Source organism: Sinocyclocheilus anshuiensis, unplaced genomic scaffold (assembly GCF_001515605.1).
Source record: "Sinocyclocheilus anshuiensis isolate Anshui unplaced genomic scaffold, SAMN03320099.WGS_v1.1 scaffold443, whole genome shotgun sequence".
In the NCBI taxonomy this organism is placed as follows: domain Eukaryota; kingdom Metazoa; phylum Chordata; class Actinopteri; order Cypriniformes; family Cyprinidae; genus Sinocyclocheilus; species Sinocyclocheilus anshuiensis.
This window is the reverse complement of record NW_015548211.1, coordinates 313,836-326,597: the sequence shown is the minus strand read 5'-3', so window position 1 is coordinate 326,597 and position 12,762 is coordinate 313,836. Positions and strand designations below refer to the sequence as shown.

Here is a 12,762-nt window from a genome sequence, read left to right as displayed (position 1 = left end):
TACAGTATTGTTTCTGTCTGCAATAGCCCTACTGTGCTGTAACTTGGTGTGGTATATGGGCATCTCTGGTAACGCTGCCCTCTCATTCATTGATCTGCTAGCCGCTATGTTATGCTCACGTGTTCTGATCATAATAGCTTTCTAGGACTAAACATTATTTGGATAATTGGTAAAAAAATAAACTTTTTTTTACTGTAACCCTACTGTTAGACCTACCTGAAAAACTAAAAAGCAATTTATTTAATTCGAAGGCCTGTCGTTATTTTTTATTTGTGCTATCATTATTAATTTCTTTATTTGTTCTTATTTTATTACTGACTGCTTACTTGTCATTTTTTTATTCAATTCAAAGTTTGAAATCAAGCTATCTCGTGCTACTGCACCAAAATTACCCCACTGTAAAATTAAAAAAGCACTGAGTGAGCAAAGATTTGTGAGATAGCTAGTTATAATGGTAATTAAATAATGTTTACATATGTATAAAAGCCTACATTAAAATCTGTCATATAAATTGGTCTCTTCATTAGAAATTATCATACTGATTGCCACCATTGATGGACAAAATGTTTTAATAATATTAAAAATATCTGTATGACATTATATTCTGCAGTTCTTCCCTGTTGTACCGAATATCTATACTTTTCAAATTATCATATCGAAGTTAGAAATTCAAATATTGTGACAAAATTAATTTTGTAGGGTGCCACAAGTTTGTTCAAATTTCCAAAGGGTGCCGCGACTGAAAAAAGGTTGGGAAACACTGATTTAGACTAGTGGTCGACCGATATTGGTTTTTTGACAAGCCGATGCCGATATCTTGGAAAGCAGGGTGGCCGATATAAAGCCGATATAATTTTATTTATTTTAATTAATATTTAAGAAATTTGAAATAATTTGAAAATTGATTAAAAAATAAATGTGTAAAATAAACATACTTGTACTTTAGATGGCAAAGTATTTTTCACAGATAAATATTTAATAAAAATATAATTAAAAAGGAAGTAAACACTGTAACCAACAGGGCACTCAGTATTCTGGGACGTTTGTGTGCATTAATCATATTTTTTTCAAATAAAGCACACACAGCTGGATCCGACTAAGTTTGCAAGGTTTTTGAAATTAGATGTTTATTAGACATTCAAAGATTTGTTTAAATGATATAAATGCTGACGGCAAACAAGAAAGTATTATAATGTTTGCCTTTCTATTACTAATAATATAACAGCAATCGTTATAAGACTTTTTTTGTATACATTTTAATTCCTTTGTTTAACTGTTCTATCTGATTATTAGACAGACTTCTATCCGTATTAGACAGAACTGTTGACGACAGCGAACGAGGGAGAATGTGAGCGGTGTGCGCAGGCGCTGCCGTTCTCAGCGCCGTCAAAATAAAAGTCCCGCCTTGAACGCATCGGCCAAACAGGAAAAACTTATCGGCCAATGCCGATATAAAAAAAAAAAGCCAAATATCGGCCGATATATCGGTTGACCACTACTCTAGACTGTAACATATGAATGCATCTGGCTCTTCCTGCAGGTCTTCCTCCCTCCGGCAGCTGGCAGGATCTGAAAGACCACATGCGGGAGGCCGGAGACGTGTGTTTCGCTGACGTGCAGCGTGACGGCGAGGGTGTCGTCGAGTTCCTCAGACGAGAGGACATGGAGTACGCACTGAGACGCCTGGACAGCACAGAGTTCAGATCCCACCAGGTCATTAAAAATCAAAAGAGAAGGAAACTCAGACATATTCATTTCATCCCTCTGGGTTTTTATTGTTTTTTTTAATTATAAGGTTATTCATAAAACTGTTTATTGTTTGAGATTAATCTCTAATTGTCCTTTTGAAGTGAGACTTCTCATGCATTAATGGTTTAACCCCTTAACCGTCACCCCCCATTTTTTTTAAATAGGTATGAAAGTGCACTATCCAAACTTAACTTGTTGTAATTTATGAACACTTTGGAATACAGACCTAAGGTTGGTCTCTTTTTAAAGAAGAAAGCAGATTATTGCAAAAGTGGAGTTTAGTTTTTTCGAAAAATTAAAGTATCAAAAAGTTATAGAAGTTTAAATTTGCTGTAAATAAAATGCACTATATTAATTTTATTTTATTTATAATAAATATTTTACATAACAGGTTTTACTCTAAAATTTGTATAAAATTAAAGCCTTGTGTCTAAATAAGTTATGTTCCAAATTTGAAGTTGATATGAAATTTTAATTTTATTTTATTTAGGGGCGTCATACCACAAACAGCCACCGGGTGCCATGCAAACTCCATTGAATTTTTTTCTGTTACAAATGTCTAGATTTCTCTGTCAATATTACTTCTAACCCAGCTAAAGTCATTTTTTTGTGATTTACTGTTTTCTACATAAAATCATCCTTCATAAAGATGTAGAACATTCTGTGAAAATATAGCCTTTATATCTTTAATATTGACTGAGTAAGGCCATGTCAAAGATTGAAATCATAGTGAAATTAATGGTTGAAATCAAACTTTGATGCTTATCTCATAATTAGATTTTGAGACTTTAGCCTGGATTTCACAGACAGATCCGATCCCAAAAATTCTGAGTATTGACCGATACTGATCCAATACTAGCATAGTTTATTTTATTTTTTTTTATCAATGTAGAATTTCTAAACCTCTGTGTGTTGACCTGATCATCACTGTTTTGTGTGTTAAACACAATCAACTAAATATAGACAACTTCATTATACAGAGAAAAAAACAAATGAAAAAATATATAATCATAATCTATGACAAAAATACTATTAGAAACTAGGTTAGTGGATGATTCAGCAGCAAACGTTCCTCTAGAAAAATTATGAGTGCACATTCATTTTATAAAATCTAAACATTTAGTGAAAAAAAACATTATTTAGTGGGGAACAAATCAAAGTCTGATAAAATGTTACACGTTATATTAAGTAAATATATGCATATATAAATTAAAAGACATTTCTTTTAAATGTAGAGCACAGTAATGAGGCAGCAACATATTACAGATAGGACAGAACAAGAATAATTATTATTAATATTAATAATCTTTCATTGCGCAAAAGTCGGAGCGATACCGATACTGAATATCAGATCGGTGCATCCCTAGTTTATACACACTGATATTTCTGTTTATCACAAAGTTTCAGATACACTACCATTTAATTTAAATTATAATTGTATTTTTGTTCTTTCAACTTATTTTTATTTTGATCATTCATTTTTATTTTTGTTTACATTCTAGTTCTGCTATATTTTTGTGTTTGTTAATTAATAAAAATGGGGTCAGTAAGATTAAGAAATTAATACTTTTATTCAGCAAGGATGCATTAATTAAATTGATCAAAAGTGACAGTAAAGACATTTATAATGTTACAAAAATGATTTCAAATAAATGCTGTTCTTTTGAACTTTCTATTCATGAAAGAATCCTGAAAAATAAAATGTATCACGGTTTCACTGAAGCAACAGCACTGAAAATGTTTAACATGCGTATATTCACATTGAGAACAGCTGTTTTAAATTGTAATAATATTTCACAGTATTTTTACTGTATTCTTGATCAAATAAATGCAGCTTAGTGAGCAGAAGAGACTTCTTTTAAGACAAAAATCTTACCATCTCCAAACTTTTAAAAGGTAGTGTATATTTTAATCTACAGTTTAATATTTTTGCATATAATCTATTATTATTTTTGCATAGACTTCTGATCTGAGGTTAGGTGGCTTCAGGACTAGCGATGATATAATATATAAAATATAATTTTAAACAGAAAATCAAATCTTAAGTGCATTCTAGTGATCATAATGATTTCTTTTTTAATCTACTATTTATTTATATTTAATGCACATCAAAGTAGCTCACCAGGTTACAATTCACTGCAAGTTATATCCTATATGTGTCCCTGGAGCACAAAAGCAGTGTTAAGTCGCTGGGGTATATTTGTAGCAATAGCCAACAATACATTGTATGGGTCAAAATTATAAATTTTTCTTTTATGCCAAAAATCATTAGGATATTAAGTAAAGATCATGCTCCTTGAAGATATTTTGTAAATTTCCTATCGTAAATATATCAGAACTTAATTTTTGATTAGTAATATGCATTGCTAAAGACTTAATTTGGACAACTTTATCGATGATTTTCTCCATATTTTGATTTTTTTTGCATCCTCAGATTCCATATTTTCTAATAGTTGTATCTCAGCCAAATATTGTCCGATCCTAACAAACCTTACATCAATGGAAAGCTATTTATTCAGCTTTCATTTGATGCATAAATCTCAATTTCGAAAAATTGACCCTTATGACTGCTTTTGTGGTCCTGGGTCACACATATACATATATATCTTGAATTTTGCTGTTGTAAAAATTCTGAAGTCATGTTTTTGTCCAGCGTCTCATGAATCAGTGTTTTGTTGATGTCTGTATTTCTGAATATCAGTGTCCGTTCATCAAAGTTCATTGTTTGTGGCGCAGGGAGAGACGTCCTACATCAGAGTGATGGAGGAGCGGGGCCCGATCACCCCCGCGTCACATGACCCGCCATAGCCCACCCTCCCGACGAGCCCCGCTCCAGGATCACAGCCCTCCGCCGCGCCACTATCGATGAGCGGCTGCCTCTCCACCGCCACGACCCCTTTTCTTTCTTCATTTAGTAATTTACATTCCATTGTAGGAACCTGAATGGCCTTGTTCACCGTTCGGTTCACGGAGAGCTTGCGGATATGTTAATAATCACGTGGATGATGCTGTAGATGTTTACAGATGTGGTTATGATTGTGAAAGATCTGAAGATGAATAACCCGTTTATCCTTCGGGATTATTGACATGAGGCAACAGACTAAAGATGTGTTGTTTGTGATTAATCTGGTCCATTTCATAGACATTGACTTTTATTATTTTTTATGATTTGAATAAAAGGCTGCGATTTTAAAATGTTTCTTTCTGGAATCTCCCCATGTGATTTTTTTGTTTTCTTCTGGTTTTGTATCATGTGATGATTGTTTGCATCATTTTTTTTTTTTTTGCAATTAAAGCATTGAATCAAAGTTACTCTATACTGAGTCATTTTTACAAACTACTGTTTTGCAGGAATAATGGAAACAGTTTTAAAAAATCAAGTCACTGAATTATTGGTAATACAATTGTGCATGTTAGTTTATTTTACAGTGCATTATTTAAAAATGCATTATTAAATGTTGGTTAATGATGCATTAACTAATGTTAACAGACATTTGATTAACAAATGTTGAAATTATCATTAAGATGATTAAATAGTTTACAAATATCGCTTGTTTATGTAAATGTAGTTAATGAAAGCTTATTGTAGTGTGTTAACTAATTTTCTATAGCAGTTATTTTTTAATTAATATTGAGCTGGGCTCTCAATATTGCCTTAGTGAGATGTTTAAGCAGATGCATATTTAATTCATTAGATGATTTCTTGTATTATCTAAGCCATTTGTCCACGTAATATGTAATTGTTTAAATCTTTTAATTTCAAGGATTGCTAACAAATGGAAAACATAATCACAGCTGATTAACAGCATGCAAATGCATTAATGTGTGAGAAGCCCATTTCAGGCTAATTGGCACAATCAGGCTTTTTAGTTTAATTGCTCCATTGGTGTCATAGACTGATATATTCTGATTTGACTAGACGTCATTGATTTATTAGGCCAATCAGCGCTCGCCACTGACTGAGATGACCAATCAAATCAAAGAAGGCGGGGCTTTACTGCACACTGGAGTCGAACATGAATTTCAGCGCAAGATTTAAGTTACTAAACGTAAGATTTGACAATTGTTTGACGATATAAATGTTAAACGGCTAAAAGAAACACTATTCGAGTCACTTCGGCGTTTTGAGTGTAAAATATAGGGTGAATCGTTTCCACGATTTCATTACTGAATGTAGCGAGACCAAAAATACATTTTGCCGTTTAGATTTTTCGACATAATGGCCATATACGAATAAAAGTTAATGTGCCCATATTTTAAAATAAAATAATTATTCTTGTTTTACTGTTTTTCTTTCTTTATTGCCTTCGATTAGTGGCGGGCGCTTTCGAAACTTCGCGAGGCTTCGAAACCTTTGCGAATCATTTGTTTCGAGTCAGTGATTCGGATCGCGCGTCAAACCGCCACGAGTCACCATGGAAACGGAGTAACGGACGCTAAGAAAAAGCGCGCCATACTGCGTCTTTCTTCTTTTGTTCGCCATTTGGGTCATTCTACAGAAATGTCTGCTTTTGCTATGGCAAGATGTCTTAAAATTTATTTATTTTTCTAACATTTAAACTTAGACCACAATGTTAGATTACCTTTTGACTTTATGAATACATATAAATGACAGCTTAAAGATTTAAAAAAAAAAAAACTTTTTTGTGCAATTATTTAAAGACCACATGTACCGTTTTTTTGTCGCTGCTGTTACCTTCTTTAGGAATATTAAAGGTTTTTATTAAATATTATTTCTCGATTTTTTTTTCAGCATGTAGTCAAAGTTACAGAAAAATAATGAAAATGCAAGAAATAAGGAGATTATATTTTATTTATTTAATGTGACAGAAAAAAACACAGTAACACCAGTGACGTACATAAGACCTGATATACTGGTCTTCACTGTTGTTATCCATAAGGAAGGTGACACCAGTGACAATTTTCATGAAAAATGCATTTTACAAAATGGCTGCTGCAAAATATCAAATCACATGTTGTCAATCATGGTATACTCACTATATTAAGTAGTTTAATCCATTTGTATTCTAGTTGTTTTTTACAATTCCCTAACAATAAAGTAGGTCATACCAGTGACTTCAACTACAAGCTTCATATGAAATCATGAGATAAATGAGAATATTTCTGATAACTGAAAAGAAACAGTGGACTTAACATGGGCCTTTTTTCATAGATCTTCAGTAAATAGGAAGAAAGAAGTCAGGTGATGTCATCAGTGCGATTTTTATTCCAAAATAAAAGATTTTTGTAAAACGGTAACACCAGTGACAACTCCAGGGGACCACTATTTTCATTATATATTTTATTATATTTATTCAGCATTTAGTTTTTTATGCCATTTATATCATATATTTGATACATTATTGTATTTTAAATGGTAGAAAAACCAGTTTTTGACCATTAAAATAAAGCACTCTCCCTCTGTACGAGCAGTTTTATGGTTCTTGGACTTCTATGTAATTAATTAAAAACAAATATTGCCACATTGATGGCTCAAGAAGGTGTAATTGTTCAAATAACATAGTGCTTCATTTTAAAATATAAAGAAATTGTAACCCTAAAGTGTTTCTCACGTGTAATATTTCTGTGTAATGACCCATTTACATCAGTGCATATCGTATGGAAGAAAAAAAGTCAGAATTGTGAGTTTATATAAAAAAAAAATCAGAAATGTGAGATGAAAAAGTCGCAATAACTTTTTTTTTTTTTTTTTTAATTCAGTGAGAAGCGAGCTTCCATAATATCGCCACCTAATTGGTGGTTGTGCAATCATTTTTTAATCTGGTCCTTGTCTCAAACCTTGTTATAATAGTGCTTAATAGTTAATATACAGTATATTGATATAACTTAAATATTACCTTTTGGGTACACTTAAATATTACATATAATAGTGCTTTTTAATATAGATCTCTATTGACTTGACTAACCTGCTCCATAAAATACACAAAACAAGCCCTGCAAAGGAACAAAACAACACATATTATACATAGACTTCACTCTTAGATGATTTGTTAATTGCATTTAATGATTGCAATATGAAAAAACACTTGGAATTGGTTTGTAAAAGGGGTTTTAATGCATGTTTTGCTGTTTTCGTTGCAATTACAGTGTTCTGACCAGTGCTTCTAAACCAAATAATTTTGCAATTGGTTCAGTTGATTCAAAGATTCGAAAAGCTTAGTTACGGCCTGGAGGCCCATTGGACACTTTGTGGAAGCAGCACAACAGTTGTTCTCATTGTTGGCTTGCAATGAAAAATAATGAAAATAAAATTAAATCACCCACTGCCACACTGTTCTACATTAACAAACCTGTTCTGAGGCACGCAGGAAACTATGGAAGCTTGCTTCCAACACGGAGAAAATAAATAAATAAATAAAAGTAACTGCGACTTTTTCTCGCAATTCTTTTTTTTTTTTTTTAGCAATTGTGAGAATCAAGTCAGAATTGTGTTATAAACTTCTTGCGTCAAGTTTATTTCTCACAATTCTGACTTTACTCTTTATTATGAGGGAAAAACAAATTAATTGAGATACACTCAAAAAAATAAAATAAAAAAATATCGTATCGAACCGTGACCCCCGAACCGAGGTATGTACCGAACCGTGACATCTGTGTACCGTTCCACCCCTAATATATATATATATATATATAAACATAGAATTCAGAGAAATAAAGTTAGAATTGTATGATTTTTTTTTTATTCTGTGGTGGTAGAAAAAAAATCCAAAATGTCAACTCACTATTTTGTAATTAGCAATTCTGAGGGAGAAAAAAAAAATCAGAATTATTAGTTATAACTTACAATTGCGAGATATAAGCTCGCTATTCTTAGAAGAAAAGAAAAGCGCAAATTGTGAGATAAAAAGTTGCAAATACTTTATAAAAAATTTTTATTCCATGAACAAAAAATTGTGGAATGTAAACTCAGAATTCGGAGGAAAAAAGTCCAAATGTTGAGATGGACTTGCGAGGGAAAAAACAAACAAAACGTTTTCATTAAGTTATCTTTTTCCGTGAAATAAACGAACAAAAAAAGAGAAACCTGTAAACTCAGAATTCTAAATGGCAAGATAAAGTAGCATTAGCAGTGTTTTGTGTCAGAAAAAAATTGCAAAATGTAAACTCAAAAAAAGTCAAATTATGAGATATAAACTCACAAGAAAAGTCAGAATCGTGTGACCAAAAGTTGCCTTTACCTTTTTTTTTATTCTGTTAAACAAAAAAGAATAGCAAGACATAAACTCGCAAAAATGAGAGAGAAAAAAAACCTAAAAAATAACACTGAGCCAAACACACATGCTAAAAAACAACAACTTACTTACAAGAGTGAAATATTTCAGTTTCATATTTCAGACTGTTCCGTGTTGAGTAAATAAATCATAAAAACAGTAATAATCAGAAAAACAATTTCCTTCTTAAATAAATAAATGAATACAAACATACATAAATAGTTAATAAAAATAGAAAAGTGCTGACGGTCAATATTTACTTAAGTAGAACCATCTCCTTCTTTACTATAATAATAATAATAATAATAATAATAATAATAATTAATCAAATTATTAGTCAATATTTACTTAAGTTGAACCATTTCATTCTTGACAAATAATAATAATAATTAAAATAGAAAAAAAGTTAATAAAAACAGGAAAGTGCTAATGATTGTCAATATTTACTGAAGTAGAAGCATTTAATTCCTCTCAAAATAAATAAATGAATACTTAATAAAATTAGGGAAGTGCTGAAGATCAGAGTAGAAATATATGAGATGCATCATGTTAATACACATTTTTATTTTTTACATTTTATTCATTTGATCTTTTCATGCTGTTACGTTATGCATTAGAATAGAATTTGTATCTTGATTATTAAATCAAAATATTTTTGATCACATGTTTGGATGTTTGTAATATTGTCTGTGCAAAGGCACTTATGTAATGCATATAATGTAAACATCAAATATACAAGTTTATATATTTTCCCACCAGTTAAGTAAAGCACGATTCACCAGAAGAACAGTCAACACATACATTTATTAAATATTATAATACAGATTATATCATATGCAGCACGCAGTTCTGACAATTTACTATGTAGTTTCACAGAGAACAATAAAAATATATAGGTTTCCAATACAGTTTCAACAAATCATTTGTGTCTGTCGTTGTCTGTAGTTCGCGTCACTGAGGCTGCGAGCCGAATACATCGATCAGAAGAAGTTTTTACAATTCACACGTCCAATGTAGATATTGTTATATTGTGAGCTATGTACAGTGCCATTCAGTGTAAGCTAATGTTACAGGGCATAAAACAGCAATACATACAGAGAGATGATGTGGCAGATATGACGGGAGTTCGTGTCAATAACACTGGCACTTCAACGGATCGCTCTGAATTACTGCAGATTACTACAATCACATCAGATCCAACAAGTGTTTAACGTTTGGGACAGCATACAAAAGTTTGGCTGCTGGTAGAAGAGCACGCCTGTATACACACACACACACACACACACACACACACTCACACACACACACTCTCACTCACACTCACACACACATTCTCACACACACACTCTCTCTCACACACACACTCACACACACACACTCACACACTCTCTCTCACACACACACTCACACACACACACTCACACACTCTCTCTCACACACACACTCACACACACACACTCACACACTCTCTCTCACACACACACTCACACACACACACTCACACACTCTCTCTCACACACACACTCACACACACACACTCACACACTCTCTCTCACACACACACTCACACACACACACTCACACACTCTCTCTCACACACACACTCACACACACACACTCACACACTCTCTCTCACACACACACTCACACACACACACTCACACACTCTCTCTCACACACACACTCACACACACACACTCACACACTCTCTCTCACACACACACTCACACACACACACTCACACACTCTCTCTCACACACACACTCACACACACACACTCACACACTCTCTCTCACACACACACTCACACACACACACTCACACACTCTCTCTCACACACACACTCACACACACACACTCACACACTCTCTCTCACACACACACTCACACACACACTTTCACACACACTCACACACACACACACACTCTCACACACACACACGTCTATATGGCAGATATCAGATATAAGTGAACATCAAGCGCATTGCACACACGTCCCTGAACAGAGAAACTTAAGGCAAAAAGATCAATACGAATGAAACTCTGTCTGGTGATCGATTGTTTTTACAGTAAAGTAGCTTCACTGAGTGAGGTACGTCATTGTGTAGCAGCTCAACAGATTATCTGGGTGATGAAAACATGACGGTTAATGAGTGAATGCGGTGAGAACACGTCAGGCTCACATTTCACCACAAAATCAAAAGGAAAAAATAAAACCTGCATAAAGGAAATTCAGCCTAATTTTAAGAACATTTCATGACAATTAAACACATCTTACCTTCAAATAAATAAATAAAGTCTCATTTTCATTCAATGCAATGTGACAATTTTATATATATTGGCCGGTGACTTAAGGAAATTTACCAGCCAGAAATATTTTTTTATCAGCCATGAAAAAAAAAACAGGCAGTTATGACACCAACATTTTAGTTAATAGCAAAAAATCACAATCCCTGATTCCAGTTTCGATACCTGCTAAAACTACTAGCTAACCTATATAAATTTAATAGGCTACGTTATTAAAGACTAGTAAATAGTCAGTTTTAAAAGAAGAGCAAATCAAATTACAAGCAATAGCACAAAATAGCCTACTATACAACAAAGATACAAATAGAAACGGTGCATTTCAGGCAGGTCTAACAGTGGTTTTCAGGTTGCCTACAGAAATGTAATAAATTATGCTAATCAAGTAACACTATAGTCTTTATATCTTTTTTTCAAGTTCAAGAGCTGTGAGTGATTGTTTTTTTTCTTTGTCCTATTTTCCTTGATCAACATCGCAGCAAACGCAGACAACAGCAGGATTATTTCTTAACTTAATTTAACTTAACTTAATTCTGTGTCTATCACTTTAACACCGTGTCTACACCGCAGCAGCTTGAAGTTGTCAACACTGGATGCGACAAAGCGGCCGTTGCTTGGACTATTTCAGAAATAGAACGAGGAATCCGTTTACTTTCGGGGATTTGTCGTGTCGCGCCGCATCATATCACTGATTATAATGGGTTCTATTGTCTTGTGACACATTGCGTCGTGCGCGGTTCGTGTCCGTTTTTTTTCTCAGCTGTTCATGTTCACTTAAGAACTAACTACTTTACTAGGATACTCACAGAGACGGGCATTTTGTACATAATTTTGTGTGAATTTGTCCGTTCAAGAGCAGGAAGGAAGCAGAGCCTAAGACGCGGCTTTCAGGCCAGGGCTTCGGATGTTTAAACTTCCCACTCAGCGCGAGTAACGCGTCTCCTTTCATTCTAGATCTAGAGGTGGAATTTTTTTTAATTTGTACTACTGTCTGTTCAAAATAAATGAAAAGAAACTGAGCATAGTAGATTTGTTTGGTTTTTTCCCTGTTGTACCGAAATCGTATCGAACCGTGACATCCGAACCGAGGTATGTACCGAACCATGACATCTGTGTACCGTTCCACCCCTAAAATTTAGAATCACAAGGAATTTGTAGTTAATAGCTTTTAGGGGTGGAACAATACATGTATTCGCACCGAACCGTCACGGTACGGACATCTCGGTTCGGTGCATGAGGCCTTACAATGAATACAGGCAATTCACCCCCAATCCAGAAGGGGGGCGCCCGCAGCAATACAACGCTGTTTGATAACCAGCCGCCAGCAGAAGAACAGCGAGCGAATGCCATGAGATGCGCACTTGAAAACATATCGAACCGTGACATCCGAACCGAGGTATGTACCGAACCGTGACATCTGTGTACCATTCCACCCCTAATATATATATATATATACATACACACACATACACAGGGG

General features: G+C 33.8%; 1 protein-coding gene across 1 annotated transcript in view; it reads left to right on the top strand.

Annotated features, from left to right (window-relative positions):
* Positions 1 to 4,986, top strand: part of LOC107653776 (serine/arginine-rich splicing factor 9-like) — an 11,103-nt gene extending 6,117 nt beyond the window's left edge. The window contains exons 4-5 of the mRNA XM_016440599.1: positions 1,541 to 1,713; positions 4,486 to 4,986. Of these exons, the coding sequence (XP_016296085.1) occupies positions 1,541 to 1,713; positions 4,486 to 4,557 (245 nt within the window). The 3' untranslated portion in view covers positions 4,558 to 4,986. The remainder of the gene's footprint in view (positions 1 to 1,540; positions 1,714 to 4,485) is intronic.
* Positions 4,987 to 12,762: the final 7,776 nt, after the last annotated feature.